This window comes from Aptenodytes patagonicus, chromosome 8 (assembly GCF_965638725.1).
Source record: "Aptenodytes patagonicus chromosome 8, bAptPat1.pri.cur, whole genome shotgun sequence".
Lineage (NCBI taxonomy): Eukaryota > Metazoa > Chordata > Aves > Sphenisciformes > Spheniscidae > Aptenodytes > Aptenodytes patagonicus.
This window is the reverse complement of record NC_134956.1, coordinates 18,928,730-18,946,814: the sequence shown is the minus strand read 5'-3', so window position 1 is coordinate 18,946,814 and position 18,085 is coordinate 18,928,730. Positions and strand designations below refer to the sequence as shown.

Below are 18,085 nucleotides of genomic sequence, written 5' to 3'. Positions count from 1 at the left end.
ATCCGGACCCAAATCTCCAAAGTTCTACTAGCATATCTGGATTTCTCCAGTGGTGATAACTTCTGTACCAACAGAAGAAACTAGAAGAAGAACAGCAGTATCCTGGTATAAACCAGGAAATTTTGGTTGTTTAATACTTACTGTGGCAGGGGTATATAGCTCTGCCATGCTTCAAACATGCACCAAGAGAAGTTACTCCTGTTCCTTATTTCCTCCTTCTATCTCTGGTCACTATTAATCATTAGGCAATTACATTCTTTAAGATAAATCACCACAAGTTTCTCTTCTGTAAACAGACAAACAGCTTTTCTTCGTAAAGATTGATTTAGTTGCCCTGCAATTTCCTGTTTAATTAAACAGGATCAGTCTGACAAATGCAGGTTTTTAAGCGCTTTGTTTCTAGCTTTATTTCCTTGTCCTAGGAATATACAAAGGATGGACTTATTTTTCATGGCATTGAGAGGGTAGCTAGGTTAATATCAGTCACTTTGCCCTTGGGCATCAATTAATATCAGCTATGTCAGATAATCTCATATAAGGGAACTGCCACAGTGATTCTCCACCATTCTTTGTAGCCCTCAGCTGGTACAAAATGAGTGTCAGAAGATGACACTTCCTGAGGTAGAAGATGTGTTTTGTCCAGATACGGGGCATCTTTATTCCCCTTTCTTCTCAGCTGCATTGAGCCCTGCTCAAAGGGATGGAAACTTTGTTGATCCATATCACAGATCTGTGATATGTGGCTAGGGGCACCCGGTGAATGAGAAGGAGACTGATTTTTAGAGGAAATTTCTTTGCACAGTGGGCAGTGAGGTGCTGGCACATGTTGCTGTGGGAGCTGTGGAGATGGATGGCACCGGCAGGACCAGAAAGGGATCAGCCAAATTGACGAGCCACACACGGGTAATGGGGACAGCGGTGGCGGGGGGGAAGAGGCTGGGGCAGTCAGATGGACAGTGCAGCAGAACTGCTGGGTTATTACCTGGGGGAACTGCACGGCGGGTGGAGGAGGAGCAGGAGCACCGGGCAGGCAGCTGCGGGAGAGCGTGTGCCGTAACGGCACTGCTGCTCTCCTGGTGCCCGCTGCTGTGCTAAAAAGGAGGTGTGCCCTTCGAGATTGATTATTGTCTTATCTCAAAACATTCATCAAGATGAAGTTATATGGCCTGGGAAAACAGTAGATTGGCACATTTTTATTGGCTTTCAGATAAATGTTCCCTGACACTGGAGCCATCTGCAGATTCAGCCCTGCCACTCCTTTTATTCATGCCTCTGTTTAAATGATTTCTTGAGAGGAGAAATCCAAAAGATCGTTTATCCCTTTTCAACCTCTTCCTTTGCATCCACCTGGGAATATCACTGATCACCCAATAAACAATTAGCACTCAACCTTCCCATATACTTAGTACCATTATTACACCAAGAAGACAAAGGTGTCATGTTCCTGCTGCTTGTTCCTGAAATGGTAACAAGAGCAGGGATTTTTCTGGAAGACATTTTCTCAAATTTTCCCTTTGGGGTTTTAAAATGATACTCCTTAGCTGTTGTGACCTGAGATAAGCCTACCTTCTGTTGAAAGCTGCTTGTCTTTTGTTATTAGCTCTGTTCCAGAGTAAAAAACCTGAAATGTCCTACCGGTTCATATTAATCCCATTTGACAGTTGGGCTGTGGTTGTAAGGTGTGCCAGAGTAATTCCTGACATACAGATGGGGTGTATAAAGGGTGTTTTGGGGGGTTGGCAGAAAATGGTGGTAAAACTTCTTGCAGAGATGTAGGCTGTGCTCTCCCAGATGCCTTTTGCCCCTTTGCGATGCAAAGGCAAAAGCCAAAATGTGTGTGAATGTTCTGCAAACACATGGTCTCATGTGCGATGGGAGTAACAGCAGTAGGATGGGTATCGGTGCTGACTGGCACATCTATGGCATCACTGCCTTCCAGATGCAGCTCTCGTCTGCAAAACACTGTAGTCCCACCAGCTTGTAGTGCCCTCTCCTTAATTCCTGCAAGGACCTCAGGTCTACCAACATATGAGTACTCCCTAATCTCTGTCAGACATATTGTGCCAGAGGAACGCCAGCACGTTAGGGAGGCAGATCGTCTTTGGCAGGGAGGTGGCGATAACCTCCAGGTATGGTAACATCGTCTCCTGTCACAGGGGGATATGGAGGATGTCTGACCACAGAGTAACACTGACAAAAGTGACTCTTATCTTCCCAAGGGTTCAATCTCTCTGCATGAAAGCAAAGGTGAAGAGGTGACGCAGCAGGAGCTATCAGGCTGTGCAGAAATTTAGCAGGCTGCGGAGAGCTGGCCTTCAACGCTGCGGCAGCTGGAGCTGAAAGGGAGCGTCACCCATCTCTTTGAGGCTTTCCTTGCTGCTTACCCTGCTGAAACATCTTCTCCCTCAGGCTAAGTGGTTCATGGCTCTCGACTCATTGCTGTTACAAGACATTTATGTTTCACGGCAGATGGCCTACTGCACAACTTGTTCTTTTTTTTAACTAAGGTAGATCAGCAGGCAGTGGTTCAGTCTCGGGCAGCTCCGGGTTGATATTTCAGTATTATCCCACATTTCTTTAAAGCAAATGAAAGAAAAAAAAAGGGGTTGGGAAAGAAATCTTTTCATATTCACAATATTTGTCAGTTTTATAGTATATTTGACACATGTTTTGTGAAGGCTGAAATATGATGTCACAAGCACCTTTAGAAAACCATTAAAATACAAAATAGTGAGTGAACACTACAATGCTTTGTGACTGGATGCATGAAAATGCACTGACTTTAAGCTAATCTGCATGGAATTTGACCTTGGCACAAATGATGGCATTTCTCCACCTCCTTTCTGACCTGTGCCTTTTCAGATGATTTGTAGATTTAATTTACAATGCATTTCCATATACAGAGGAAAAGTGCTACAACTTTATCTGTCCGTGGAGTCCCAGCAGTCTCAGCTTACCAGATGTTCCTTACTCATTTAAACAGTGCATTGAGCTTTGCTTAGTATGATAATTTTGAAATGCAAAGAGTATGGGGACACATAATGAAGAGTTAGAGGTAGTGGCTGTAAGGGTAAAATGTTTCAAGGAAAAGATCTATTGCCATGTGTCCAGCTGTGTTACCATAACTGTGGGTATTAATTGCTGTGCAAACACCTACAGGTCACTCTGAGCATAAATTATGTTTTGATTTCTTTTCTTAAGGCCAGAAACCTGATCAATAACCTTCATTTAAAAATAGGACCTCACTGCAGGCAAAGTCTTTATTTTGACTCAAAGCCTTGTGATGACCAGATTGGTTTTGCTGCAGCAGTGATTGTAACTGGCTCTGTGGTGAGAAAAAGGTTTATCACCCATTGCACCAACCCATACCAGGGCTGGTGGGAGTCACTGCCCTGACCACCAGCGTTACCTCTGAGCACAAAGCTGCCAAGCTTATTGCTGGGGGACAAAATTTCGCTTGCTGCAGATGAGGGAGGGTGTGAAGAACAGTTTTTGCAGACGTGCCTTCCTACCCCTAGGAGCAGGAGCAACTGACCTGGTTCTCCAGGGACTGACTCCTTTTTGTAGCATTCTGGTTTCACTCTAGTTGTGTCCAGCCCTTGCTCCCTGCAGCAGCTCAGCCCAGGCCAGGCATCACCCTTGAAGCAGCTAAATGCAGCACTATCTCCAGGAGCTCTGTAAGGGGCTCTGGTGAGTGCCGTGCAGTGGAGCAGGGATTTAGGGAGTTGTACTACCTACAGGTTGAGAAGCAATCACTGATGAGGGCTCACTCACCCCCTTTCCTCATCAGAGAGGCTGGAGGTGCCCACAGCCCCTTGCAGCGTGAAGGCAGAGGGAGAGTATTCACAGTTACCCTGCAGAGACTTCACCTTGGAGGCTTGACTGTGAGCTTCCACTCCAAGTCCAAGAAATAAACTGGGGAGAGACTTTTACCTCTAGGGCAACAGCTCACTTTGTGACAGGACCCTCCAAGAGACATGGAGAGGTTGAGGGACACCAACAGTGGCTACTGAAGGGTGACATTAACAAGCTGAATGATGCTTGTGTCACTCCAAGGTGCGTGCCATGCGCTGAGCAGACACCACCATGCTCTACCTTGCTTCAAAACAGACTGTATGGGCACAGCCTAGGGTTGGGCAATGGATGGAAGGAGAGTTTTCAAAGGTAAAGGCATTGACAACCCCTGGCCAGCCTCCTTGAAAAAGAGTAAGCTCAGTGGAAAAAAAGAAATTTCATTTTCACCCAGTTCACAAACAAAAAAAAAAAAAACAACAGCTTTTTCACCAGTTGAAAGGCAAACCCAGAGTTTGTTTCCTAAAGAAGTTGAAATCTAAGACTCCACATAGTGACATGAGTGTTTTCCCCTTAAGGAATGTTGGATATCTTTATTGGAATTCAAGTTTCTTAAAGTTTAAAATACATTCACCTCCCCTCCAATAACTTGCTGAAATAGTAAAAAATTCTCAATCTTTTTCAAGTTGGCAGTAAATTATTTTTGCTATATATTTACAGCAAGGTCATTTTTTTTCTCCCTGAATTTTCTTGCATATAATTTATTTGAATGAGGTGGCTTCTATGTCATCTTTAATCTTCTAAATGCATCTTATGTCCAAATTATAAATCCTAGAAATGAGTGACCCATAATGAATTCTTAACCACAACTTTATGGCAGAACAAATACACTCCTCTAATATGCAAACTGTTAAATGTTTTCTTATCATACTAAAAGTGTGAATTAAATTATAATATGATGAAAAAGTAGTAGTTTGCAGTAATTCCAAATGTGGCAAATCTTCAGTAGTGCATAAAATTATTCAGTGAACTGTAGAAAACATCAGAGCAATTCTAGCCTTAAAGCTTTTCTTCCAACAACCAAAAAGTGCCAAAAACAAGCAAGCATAGCTAAGCATTTCATCTTGGAAGCAGCTTATTGAATTAATAAGACAAGTCAATTAATGTAATGCTCTGTTGCTTCAGGATAAAACATGAAAAGGAAAAATATGGAGCTGTTTACGGTAGTGAGATCAAGCAACCTTGAAGTCTGTAAAGCTGAAGTTGCTCGTTTCTCTGAATCCTAAGGAAATGATCAGCATAGCCGTTGTATATACTCTCTTTATGTGTAAGTCATCTGTGAGATGTGGATCTTCTGCTGTCCAGACACTGGTTTTAGTATCAATTTGCGCCTGTTATGAGTCTGTTTTGCCTCTGTACTGCATAAACTTCAAGCTGAATAGCCAATGTCATTCACACTGGTGGCTGTTGGGTTATGTCTGATGGGGTCACCTGTGTCTCAGGGCATCTTAGTGCTAACTGGTGAGGAAAGTTACCACTGAGGTGCGCTGGGTATTTTGCATGGGTCCTGTTTTACGCTCAGTTTAGCCTGTGCATTGTAGAGCAGTGAAGAAAATCGAGAGCTGCAGGTAGAAACTGTCTGTATTTCAGCAGAGCAGCCTGTGTTTAAATCATGGCAAACTTCCGATAAATTGAAAGTTAAGGTTGGTAATCTTTGCTTTCAGGTCAGTTCTTCAGTTTTCATTTAACTTAATGCTAGGCTTGTATGTGCTCAGAAATCCTGATTCTAGGTGTCTGTGAAAAAGCATCTGAGAAGGATGGAGTGAATTAGTGATGAACAACTGGTTTTCCTATGTAATAGACCATATCTTCCCAGAAATCCTCGTTATGCAAACTTTGGGTTTGATTTGAAAAAATAATAATAGTCCTGATCAAGAACTTTACCTGTTGGTAACTCCCATTTTTCAATTCTTCTACCCAAACCACTGCCTTTGATTGCAAGGGAATAATGAGATCAGTTTAAATAGGGCTGCTGTTGGTTAATGAGGACTACAGAAAGCAACTGCCTGTTGGTAGAGACGAGTGCCTCAATTATTCAGGCATAAGATGACTTTCATGTCTCACAGCAATTTATGGAGAACAACTCTCTCGGAGCTACTCTGGTCAAATTCTGTTGGGAGCGTTAAGGGCAGCAGTCGAAAGGGAAACTGGACACAGCAACACACTGACCAGGTCTACACTCACTTCACGTGGTGTGGTTGGGTTTTGGAGCTCCTTTGCAAGTGTCAAGGCTTCGAATGGTGTAGCTACAGGAGGTGCTTCTAGGTGAAGTTACTGTAGTCTCCAGGTAGATGTGTGGAGTATATTGAGGAGTGCATGGGGTAGAAATCAATGACAACTATGTGCTAAAATGTTTTTAAAGTTTTGGGCTGCTCTTCCTTATTTTGCCCCCAGATCTTGAACAGCATTGACTGTAAGAAATCCTGTCATCCTTATTTTTCTTTGCAGTTTTAGTCTGTGAAGGGCTGTATTGTGATCCCATCGTAAGTATTTTTTGTAGGTTGCTTCTAGATGCACAATCAAGATGCTATTCTTGAGAAAAGGCACTGTGGCACATTTGAGAGCTTTTGAGGGCCGTCTTTAACTCCGAGGTGTCATAGATCATATGTAACAAGCAGTCCCAAAAGCCACAATACAAGTAATTATTGGGGGAAAAAAAGACATTTTTAACTCAGCAGTGGGGCCGCAAAACAACATTGTGAACCAGCAAATACTGTGGGTCAATTCCACTTACGAAGGAAACTGATGTGCTTTGGCGGAAAACAGGTGTCGACCCTTACTATTCAGTGCTCCGGGGTGAATTCAGTAACTTCAGTCTGGAGAATCTTTCTAGGCAGCAGGTAAATCTATGTCTGTAGGTAACTCTCTCTTATTTTGCTCGTCCCTATCTTTCTCCTAACCCTGCTGGGCATTGGTGAAATTTTGCTGTACCCTCCGTTGAGGCCAGTGACTAAAGGATGAAGACTAGCATTAAATATTTAACCATCTAACATGTATTTTAATTTGTAAAATATGTGGATGCCTGGACTATCAATTCAGAGTTGGCTGTTTCAGTTTCTATTGCCCAGGGAGGTGTTGGCTGTAACAAGACGCTGCTGGAAAGAGCATTGCAAGGTGGAAGTCACAGGTTATATGGACACAACATCTATAGGGAAAAATGGTAGGATTGGGCCCACCATTTTGAAATCTCCATTCAATTCTGCTCAAATCTGAGAATTAGAAACAGGTTACAGGAGGTAGAGCTGTAAACAAATCAAAGTTGTCTGACGTTAAAAAGAAAAAGATGTGATATAAAAAAAGGTGTTTCAGCTATGGGGGGAGGTTGGAATACTGTTTATAATCCCATGGTGAAGCAAGTGATGAGATTAGCTTTGCTGAATAAGACCAACGGGCTCTTATCATCTGTCTTGTTTTGTATGTCAAGTAAAAGAACAGGCTTTTGTGTAAGCAGAATATCATTTTCTCTGCCTAGGACAAAGGCAGGGTGGAGATGGGCTGAAAAGGAGATAGGCAGTAATAATGTTTAGAAATCAGGTGCTGAGAGAGTAGAAAAGCTAACAGAGGACATGATATTCTTATAATAATCACATCTCAGCACAGCTGGGCAGAAAAGGCCACTGTAGGCTTGTAACAGTTTTAGGGCTTTGGGTGCCAGAATTCTCTGCCTGCCCTTGCCTTTCTGAGTCTTCCCTTTCTGCTGTGCCAGCTCAGGAGAAAGAAGTGCAAGGGCATACCAACTAGGGCTACTGTGATTTTCCACCTTTTTTTCCATCTAGTCACTGTTTGTGCTGTTCTGAGCCCATCAGTTCTTGGAAGTCAAGGTCAGAAGAAAATGAAGCCAAATGAATGAAGCATTCATTGAAGCTGCCTCTTGAAGGTACACGTCCAGATTGTGATACTTCTTTGTTGCACTAGCAGTTGCTACTTAGCTTATGTGTCTTTGAGAGTCTGGTGGCCAAACAGAATGGGGGAAAATAGCCAAGCTGGTTAAGGAAAAGCATCGTAGCCTGATCAGCTATGATGATCAAAGCCTGAGCAGCTTTGAACACGTATGCCACCAAACTCTGCTAAAAGAGCAGCTAATTATAATGAGGTTGTATGCTTTCCTCTGTAAGAAAGCTTTATTTGGACTGTCGTACTGTGTTGCAAAGTCATAACTGCCATTATCACACATACCCATCAGTCAAATTCAGGCAGACTTAGCTCAGTGGAAGTGGGTGGAGATACAAATCTGCTTACAGTGCAGCCCCTTTGGTAATAGGCACTCAGTGCTAAATGCTAAACTTGCCATTGGCAGAATTAAAGAAAAGCTGGAGCGTGCCTGGAGGTAGCAATGAGAGGCAGCGATGCCTTTGTGATAGGTCTCCTTCCCTGCTTATGTTCATTACTAAGACTTAAATGGGTCTCAAGGTGACCCATCTGTTACTATTCCAGAAGCAAAGCTAGTGGAAGATTTGACCAAGGGCTTGAATTCAAGAGACCAGTGCATTTTGTCTTTTAGGATTTTTAGCTGATCTTCAGCATTAATTCAGTATTGATGTTCTTCACATTGCAGAATGCTTTGAAAGTTGATGCTTTGTTTCAAAGATACTTTCAGGTAAGATTTTTTTGAAGCAGAGGAAAGACACGGAGACCATTGTCTTCAACCTGTAACATTTCCTAACTGTTTCTCTGCTTTACATCAGTGTCTGTGAGGTACTAGTAGGTCTTTAGGGACTTGGTGCCAGATTTGTAAAAACTCTGGACCACTTTACATGAGATACCATGTAGGCTCTACAAGTCTAAATAGCAGAGTCTTTCAGAAAGAAAATGTAACTGAAAGAGCAGCAGGAAAAAAAGAGCCCAGAAAAAACCTAAGATGTCTGTGCTTGGATCCCATATTGTGCATTTAACAGCAACTTGGCCTGTTCTTCACTCTCTATTTCAAGTCCAAGAAAAGTCTTATCAAATCAATAGTGATAAATTTTCCTTTTGCAGAGGCATAAACTAATGGCAAGCCCTCAATAGTCAGTGTGCCAAGTTCTCGGTTCTGGTCAAGGTATATGAGATTGTAGGAGAAGCAACAAACAGAACAGGTTCAGTGAAGGTGAGGAGCTGACAATTAACTCCTCTGCTGCAAATCAAGTACCAGTAGCATCTGCTTTGTACACTAGGGCACACCTGAGATGGACCCTGTGGCCCTGAGCTGGGGATTGCTGGTGTGGGCAGTGCAAATGCAGGGAGCTGCTGGCACAGCAGCTTCAGTGAGGTTGGGATCTTGCCTTCCAAAGTACACAGGAAAAAGGAAAAGAAAGACGATCACATAAATCACTGATGTTGGGGGGGAACAGCTCCTTGAATTGGGTCTTGAACAGCACAGCTGCTTTTCTTTAGTCTGTGGGGCAGTAGTGGTGATAAAAGATTAATAGAGATGGATGAAAATAATTAAGTAGTGTGAAAGAGAGGGGGTGAGATGAAATGAAAATGAAATGAAATAGGAAATGAAGAGGAATGGCAGGTGGGAGGAAGAAATTGCATATTCCCCTGAGCAATATTTTAGGTTATGGGTAGTTTGCTTCAAATCTAGGTGGGCCTCTAGCCCTAATTTCTAACTGAATGAAGGACAACTGCCTGATAAAGAAAGAAGATGAGAAATAATAGGAAGCGGGTCAGTAACCTGATGCTCAAACATGTATGTTGTTTCTGGTCATACAAATTTGACCATATTGCTGCATGGTGGGAAAACAAAAATAATCCACCAATGAGAGCTGGATTAAAAGATCCAAAAGAAAGGCCTGTCATGTGGGAAAGACCTCTGTATATTTCTGAGCTGCATTCAGGAATTAGAGGTACTTGTCAAGCAACAGCAAAAGGTTTTATCAAAGATCTGCCATGTGTGCCCACAGATGAATATTTGCCAAAAATAAAGTGATTTTTTTTTTTCCCCATGACTTAATTACCCTGTGTAGTATCCTCTCCCCTGGTAGTGGTGCTCACGTTTTTCAGTTGAGAACAAGTTATTTGTGCTTCTTGTTGGTTGGTTCAAGTACCTTCTGGTGCGAGGGAATGTGTGCTTTTTCTGTTCAAAGTCAACTTTTACATGAAAATCCTTCTATCAGATGGGCATCTCTGAGAAATCGTGGCCTCCAAAAGAAGGACTGTTGGCTAGACCTGTTTCCCAGCCCATCAGGGTTAAGCACAGCCATTTCGCTGCCTTTTTGCATCTCTGCTCTGATCTGAAAGGCTCAAAGCAGCTTCTACTAAGAAGCCATGAAACCAAACTAAGGCAGGACTGTGTCACTGTGTCCCTGTGGGAGCAGAAGATGTTGGAGTAGGTCTAGTGGTGGTCTTCCGTCCATCAGTGGTTTGAAAATCCCAGCTGAAGGGAGGTGAACAAGCTCTGAGCAGTTGGTGCTTGCAGATGATTGTCCACACTTGACTGCAGGCACCCTAATTCTGCTCTCTGTGACCCGAGCTAAAAGCCAGGGTCTGCTGTCGGTGAAATTTCACTGATGTGAACCATCTGCAATGATGACCTAAAATCCAGGAGTCCTCAGTTCCAGCAGTCCTCAGTTCTACTGCTGGCTCTGCTGCAGTTTTTTAGCATAACCTTGGGCAGGTCTCAAGTCTTACGAGTCTCGGTTTCCTATCTGCAAAGCAGATGATTCGGTTTCTTTTCCTCAGAGTGGCATAGTTTTATAAAGTATAAATATTTGTGAAGTTAAGTGTTTTGACTGTGTGAGCATTTCAGAGAAGAAACCATAAATATGTGTCAGGCCTACGATCTGAATTCAAACCGGTGAACTAGAAAAAGCATTGACAGCCTTAAACCAACTGCCCTGTACACACATCTCCTTCTGTCTACCTGAAAGATTATTTGTGGAATGTGTTTCTATTTTTCTCTGACAAAAAATAGAATACCAAGCAAAGAAGCATGACCCATTTCTTTGTCAGGCAAGCTCTAAACCCTGCTTACTGGGATGTGACTGAGGTATTGATAAAAGAGAAGCTCATTTTAGGCCACAATATTCATCCTGCCAGTGAAGAAGAAACGAAGACTGCCACCTTCAGATGAAACGGATGCGCTTTTCAAGCCAAGGTACGTTTATCTCCTCCACAACTTCTCTATGATCTGTAATTATATTTGGACCATACAGTGAAACAGAAAAGTGGCAAATAAGGAGAGTTAGGAACGTAACTAATCATTTTATAATAGGAAAATATACAAGCAATACACCACTGAAAGTATCTGCAAACTCTATTAATGGTCGACCAATAGGTCTGATAAGAGCATCACTCATCATAAACTGTATCACCTTCCGTAATTTTTCATGGTCCTTTCTCTGTGTAATGCCAGGTTTGGGTGCACATCATGCTGTTCATAACTGTTGGCCGCTGAGTGGACTTCCTCCATGGGTCTTTTTTCTTCAAATATAGCATGTAGCATATTCAAAGCAATATCAAGTCATACCACACTGAGCTCTTTATTACTAGAGATTTTTGGACAGAAGCACATAATCTAGATTTTCTGAATCAATAGGCAGATGGTAGCTACTTTTTTTTTTTTTTCAGTATTTTTTCCAACTTGTACATTTTAGATTTACATAACTTGGTTTCACACATCTGAAGAAGAAACACTGACATAAATCTAAGTTTATCTTTGATGCATTTACAAATATTTTTCTTTTTTCCCTGACATGCCTCTGTCTAGACTTCTGCCAGAAAGCAGAAACTTTAGCTTTCTCTTCTGTTGATGTAAATACCTTTTAACATTGTGCAGAGAATGGCATGACTCTCACTTTCTTGTGAGGATGTGGGACTCATTCACCCCACCACTGAAACGCATTGGGTTTCCATCGGCCAAGGTAAGCAGCTCTGACATCTTCCCACTACACACTGTGTTACTGTGCATATCACTGAAACACATGATCATTGTGACGCCAGGCTGGTTGGATTTTTTTATTATTGTTTTCAATTTGGTTCACTGAAACAATGAAGGTTAGCTGCATCCGGCTCTTAATTTGACTTCAAATTTTTTTTATTAGTCATTATTTTTGCAAAGGCCTTAATTCCCCTCTAAAACATTTTAATTAAAACAGCAATTTCTCAGTGCCACACTTCGTGAGCAGATTTTGCAGCAACTTCAAAGAGGCGCAGATGTTTACTGAATTTGGTGTGGTGATATTTGAGGCTGCCTACTGGCAAAGAAAAATTCATAAACATCTCTAAAAAACTTTGCTGTGGAAATGACAACATTTCCTTCTTATATTTTAGCAAGTCTAATATTTCCCAATCTATCTCAACAGGCATATTTCATAGACACAGGCATAAGCATTGTTATCTACTCACAGTCTGAGCCACGTCAGATACAGTGCTATGGGGTAAATATCTCTCAATGGTGATACCTTGGGCTTTGGCAAAGGGTACAAGAGGCCATGGGTTAGTTTGCTGTGTGTGGGTCATCTTACAGAGTATCAGTACACTGGGAATAAGGAAACCGAAGTTCCATTTCTGCTCGATTTTCCATAACCCTCCAATGTGATTTTGAGTGGCCATTTAGCTTTGTGTGCCTCGGTTCCTACTGGTAAAGGGACGATAACATATCCTGGCTTTTAATCAACTTGTCTCCTGGTGGCAGGGTCTATCTCCTAGTGCACCAAGGGCTTCCTAGCTCTAGAGAGTCCTGGGGTTTTTAATGTGCTGTTCTAGTAAAATTAAGAAATGCTAAGGATTTATTTTGAAGGAGTTTCTCCTTACTTGTGGCAGGTGAGCCTGGAGCTGGTCTGATGATCTCATTTTGGGACCTCCCCTATCTGTGGGTAACCAGTCAGGCAGTGGTCCTCTCCGAATTGAGATGATGGGACCAGGCACACATGGCCGTGGCAGACCATATCTAAAACATAGACCAGGGTCCAGGTATCTTCTGTGGTTTAGGCAGGTGGCTGTGGCCAGAAAATACATGGCCTGTCCAGCTGGGCCACCAGTGAGGCTCGTCTCCATGTGCTAGGACCTACAACTGGCAGTGAGGCTCATGCTCCTATTTATTCTTTCTGTGCACAAAAAACCCCCCAAGTTTCTTCCCTGGACATTTTTCACTCTTATGTCTTCCTGAAGGGGAAATAATAGAAGTACTTGGAAACAGCATATCCATTTCCACTGTGAGCAACAGGCAAGGACCAGCACGGAAACCGGCATGGAATATGGCGTGGCACGTCATGTAGCTGCTTTAATATACAGTGTAATTACAGTGACAAATTTCTGCCTCTTGAAGCATCAGGGGTTGAAGTGGTTGCCCTGAAGGAGAAAGAAGTCAGTGGGAGAATTTTGACCAACTCTAGGCCGGGAAGTGCAGCACTTTGTCTGCGTTGGATTACAAGTGATCAGCATGGCCAAAGGGGTCCTGTGAGAGACAGGTAAACAGGCTGAAAGGAAATTTGAAATATTAAAGAAATGAAGCTGGGCTGGATAGAACAAGTTTTACAATTCTCTATTCCTCTTTGATTTGGTAGCATTAGGCGTACTGAAGGGTAGATTGCGCAGACTTACACGTGACAGCAAGATACTTTTCCACACGAATAAACCCCCTGAAATTAATTGGACTGCTCACAAAAGTGCCTGGGAATGTGAACTAGGCTTGCACATTTCAGCCCTCAGATTTGATCTTTCTTCAGCAACGCAAGGGCCAGGCTGCATGGTGAAGAGCAACAGCTTAGCTAGAAATGTGAATTCAAACCGCTCGCGGTGAGTAGATCAATGTCTCTGTGGACACATCCTTGCTGAAGATCATCTCATCTCAGCTGAATTCACCTTAGTAAAAAACAGATTAAAATTAAACTGAAAGAAACTATTCCTGAAACGAAAGCCAGGCTCAGGCGTGGTTTGCTTACCACAAACTGTTGTGTGTTTGCTGTCCCATGGAATTGCCCACATGTATGCTTTTAGCTGGTGGCAAATGCTCTCAGTGAGAATTAGCCTGGCCTGCAACGAGGGAAGCTTAAATTTAGGTTGTTCTCCCGTGTGTGCTGTGGGATAAGAGCATGCAGCCAGGCAGTCCTTTGCGTGCGGGTGTGCCTGAGCATTCGAGGTGACCACAGAGGCATTTGCTTAAGCTGAAACGCTTGTTCACCTATTGCAAATGGGCTCGTAAAAAAACAAACCAAGCCCTCTCGCATGTTGGTCTGGAAAGAAATAGCTTTGTCGCTGTTTCAAAGAATTAGTGAGCCAACAACGCAAAGCTTTGGAGTTTGTTACGGGGTTTTTACTGTAGTCTCTACGAGCTATACAAAGTCTGAAGACATTGTATGTACAGTACATCTTTAATAAGAAGGGAGCTCACAGTCTACCAAACTCTGCCAAATAAACTTTTAATACATACTGTACTTCACTCAGTAGTTGTCCATCTCTTCTTCATGGAATACCTAACAGCTCTAAAAATATTTTCTTGGAAGAGGATAGAATTATCATTGTTATATATCAATCAAGTATGGTTAATGAAGCAAAGCCAGCATGCTAGTATTGCACAAGGAGAAAAGCCTCCAGAACACAAAGTGGAACAACAAATGCCCTCGAAATTCTGCCGAAGGGAACAGGAAGCTCTGGATGCCGCATCGGTAGGATTCGTGTAGCTCTTAGGCGTCCTTGTACCGCAGCAGGTTTGCTTTGCCTCTTCACTGCCACATTTCTTTCTGAAACAGGTAGGGATCTTCCAGACCATTACAAAAAAGAAAAAAAAATCTACAGCAGCTGCAGCAAAGTGTGGTACTATTCAATTTCTTGAAGAGTGAGGCTTTTATTTCAAAATATCATATATTAATATATATATATTTTTAAATATATATATATATACTTTAACTGGTATAAAGTAAATTGTAGATCCAAACTGACACTGTTGTTTGTACTTCGCGATCTCAGAAACTTTACCAAAGGAACCATTTTCTTCATTTTTATTTTCAGCTGTCAAAATTCAGGACCATTATTTCCACTGAATACTTTCTTCCACTCAATAAAGCCACTGTTGTTATCTGGTAAACAGTCAAAGTGCAAATAAGAAATCCATTTGGCTTGTAAATGCTGAGATGGTTTTAAACTTTCAATACTTTGTCCTCATAAATCAGCAGGGCTTTCACTGTCTCCATGCAGACGGTGCTCTGTTAGGTCCTCGGGTGGATCTGCAGTAAGAAAGTGCGAAAGAGTCACTTATGTAAAATATATTATGAGTGGAAAGAAAGACCCAGGCTTCATGGCACTTTGCCCTGCTCCTGATATAGCTGAGTTTAAATCGCAATATTTTGGGGGCAGTCTTTTCTCTTGGGGCTGCAGGGATTTGAGGATGTGCAAGAGGCAGACCCTGAGGGAGCTCCCGCCTGTGCCTTGGGAGATCCTGGATGTGCATCGATCACCCTGGCTGGTGGTGCAGGAGATGCCAGGACAGTTTGGTCATGGGGCCATGCTCACCCCAGCCTTCCACCCTCCCCTTCTCAGAGTGATGCAAGTAGCTTCTGCCAGGCAAGGACATGCAGATGGATGCATCTTTCAGGTTCATTTGGACCCCCACCAACCCACTTACCCAAAGAGGGGCAGATAGGAGTGACTAGCTATATAATAGACTGGAGAGTCTGACCGACTTAATCTACTCACCTCGGGTGAGATAGCATGGCCTGCAACAGCCCATAAAACCATCGCTGTTTATGACTAACACCACAATTGATCTGAGTGAGCGCACTAATGGCTTGAAGAGGAAACACCGCCGCCCAGAGGGTTTTTTTTAGGATGCTGAAATAAGAACGACCGACCAGAAGCAAAAATAGCTCTCTCGAGGAGAGGCCTTTGTTTCTTTCCCACACTGATACACACAGATGAATGGCAGAAGGGGTCCAACCCTTTGGTAGACAACTGGGTCAGCAATGAAACTCAAATTGACTTGAATACGAGCAGGCTCGGGCATTAAATCAGGGCTACAAATTATTAGCTAAGCACTAGGTGATATGATGAAATGCAGCAGTAAGTCTTATAGCGAGAGATATTTACTATCTCTTGTGTTCTACTGCTTCGAACTGACCTCTTAATTACAGAGACTATTATCACAAAAATAGAGGGGTTTCTTCACTGCTCTAAAGCAAAACTTAATCTGGAAATCATCTGACATATTAACCTAGTTGGACAGCTTAAAAAAAGAAAATAAAACTCTGGGTTCATTTACCATTTCCTTCCTTCTCCCAGTTCCCATTTTCTGTTCTCCTGGTTTGCCACTAACAAGTGGCCCCGCTGGGTTTTCTCTCTTGGGCATGAGTACCTCCCTTTCTTGTTTGTACACTGCCGCAAGGATTTGTGCGGTTGGTGCAGGAGCAGGGAATGACGAGGGACCACAGTGCCAAGGGGCTGTGGGCACCTCAGGTGCTATTTGCTGCAGCATGAGATGAGCAGTGGCTGCTAAGAAATGTGATGCTCAGGTCCCTTGGGGCACCGTAAAATGGCCTGCATTTCTTTGATGGCAAAATATACGGTAAACCAAGTGTTAGTCTGGAAACTGGGGGGTGGGTGGGCTGTAATGGAGGGCGCAGGCTGTGAAGCTGGAGAGAGAGAGCTGCTCTGCCAGTCCCCAAGTGCTCAACGCTTTAATTTCCATCCTCCACAGTATCAGCAGAAAAACAGCTTGTTGAAGTATTTAGAGGGCTAGTACATGAATGCCAGGTGTTATTAGCGTGGATTACATAAAAAGGGCATTTTGCAGTGCAGTGTGCACATAAGTCTGGGCAGAAACCCCTGAGGAAGAGCACTGTGCTCCTCAAGGGCCCTGCAAAACGGCACACAGAAAGTTGTGTGTAGACACCAGTCCAATGTCAAGAGCTTGTGAGTGACTCCCTTGCTCAGATGGGAAGTGACAAAACATGGGATGCATGAAGAGCCATGTTTTCACGTTTTTCAAGCAGCTCTGGTTCTTCCAGGCATTTATGTGCCCTTGTGGGCACCATCTCCCAGCATCCAGACTGAGACGGCGCTCTTGAATTCCCCCTGGTGCCGGTTGCTCTGCTGAAATGTAGCAAATGTGATCTCCAGCCAGATCCTAGTACAGCTCCAAGAGCCCCACATTTTTAAGGAAAGCATTGAAATGTATATTCTTGAAAAAAAAGGAGTGAATAGGGATTAAAAAAAGTGTTGAAACTGCTCCAAAAATTGAATTACAAAATGATTTCTTTCCAGTGTTTGTCACCTGCTCTGACCATCAATAGAAAACAAATTGATTTACAAAGGCTGTGAGCTTTATATCTTTGGCTTTAACAACTTAATTAGTGAGCTATGCTAAAGGACTAAACACAGGAATAAATGCATGAAAAGGAAGGAATGGAGGATGTGCTGGCAAAGCCTTTGCTGGATCTGTTGTCCACCTTCTTCTGACACTATTATGTGTATATAATGTGTATTAATCACATCTGAGAACCAACCATGAAGTAATACACTACACTGTAAAATTACATATATTGTGTATATACAGGTATTCATATATATATATATATACACATACACACATGCTTATATGTGATTTACTGTGGGCCTTGAAGAATATACTAATAGGTATTTTAATCCTGTGAGTCATAAATGCGAATGTTTTCCTTGTCAGGACAGCAGCTGCCTAACGTAAATGTATTTAGTGTAAGGAAAAGCCTTCATTAAAACAGTTTACAGTTTACAGCCTATGGTGACTTGCACTAGCTTTTTGGCTAATCACCACAGATATATCTAGGATGTTGAGTGATTTGTCTTGTTTCTTCTGCTTTCTTAACTTCCTTAACTACATAAATTAGACACACATGGCCCAATCTTGCAGCCTGGATTGGGGTCAGTACAGATTATAGTGTAATCTCTTTCTCTGATGCCATCTGAAATGACAAAACAAAGAAAAAATGCCTGTTTCAGGATCTGATCGCTTCTATTATTTCATATTTATGTTGCTAGACTTGACGCAGCAGTACGGATTCAAGCAAAGTTTCAGGGATTATGAAGTAGAATTTTTGCTTAGAAAATGCAAGAGACAGTTGCTAAGCACATCATGTCATGTTGCCTTTGTCAATTGGATTCTGTAATGATATTTTAAAGCAACAAAGCAAAATTCTACTGGAAGCAGCACCATAAGGTACTCCCCTCACAAGCTAATTAAAATAACTCCTGTGGGTAAATGAAGAAATATTTTTTCAGTTATGAGCGCTCACTCTGTAAGTATTTAATTTAAATGAAATACAATAATGCATACTGAATA

The 18,085-nt window shown here is 42.5% G+C and overlaps 1 protein-coding gene across 4 annotated transcripts in view; it reads right to left on the bottom strand.

The window, feature by feature from the left end:
• Window positions 1–11,017: 11,017 nt before the first annotated feature.
• Window positions 11,018–18,085, bottom strand: part of TAFA1 (TAFA chemokine like family member 1) — a 241,649-nt gene continuing 234,581 nt past the window's right edge. For 2 of the 4 annotated variants that reach the window (XR_012996038.1, XR_012996039.1), the window contains exons 5-6: window positions 16,031–17,708; window positions 11,018–14,999 (exon numbers count right to left, since the gene is read on the bottom strand). Coding sequence is in view for 2 of the 4 variants with exons in the window: in XM_076346619.1 (XP_076202734.1) it covers window positions 14,982–14,999 (18 nt within the window). In the remaining 2 variants the exon portion in view is untranslated. The remainder of the gene's footprint in view (window positions 15,000–16,030; window positions 17,709–18,085) is intronic. The other 2 variants (XM_076346619.1, XM_076346620.1) reach the window with 1 other exon arrangement.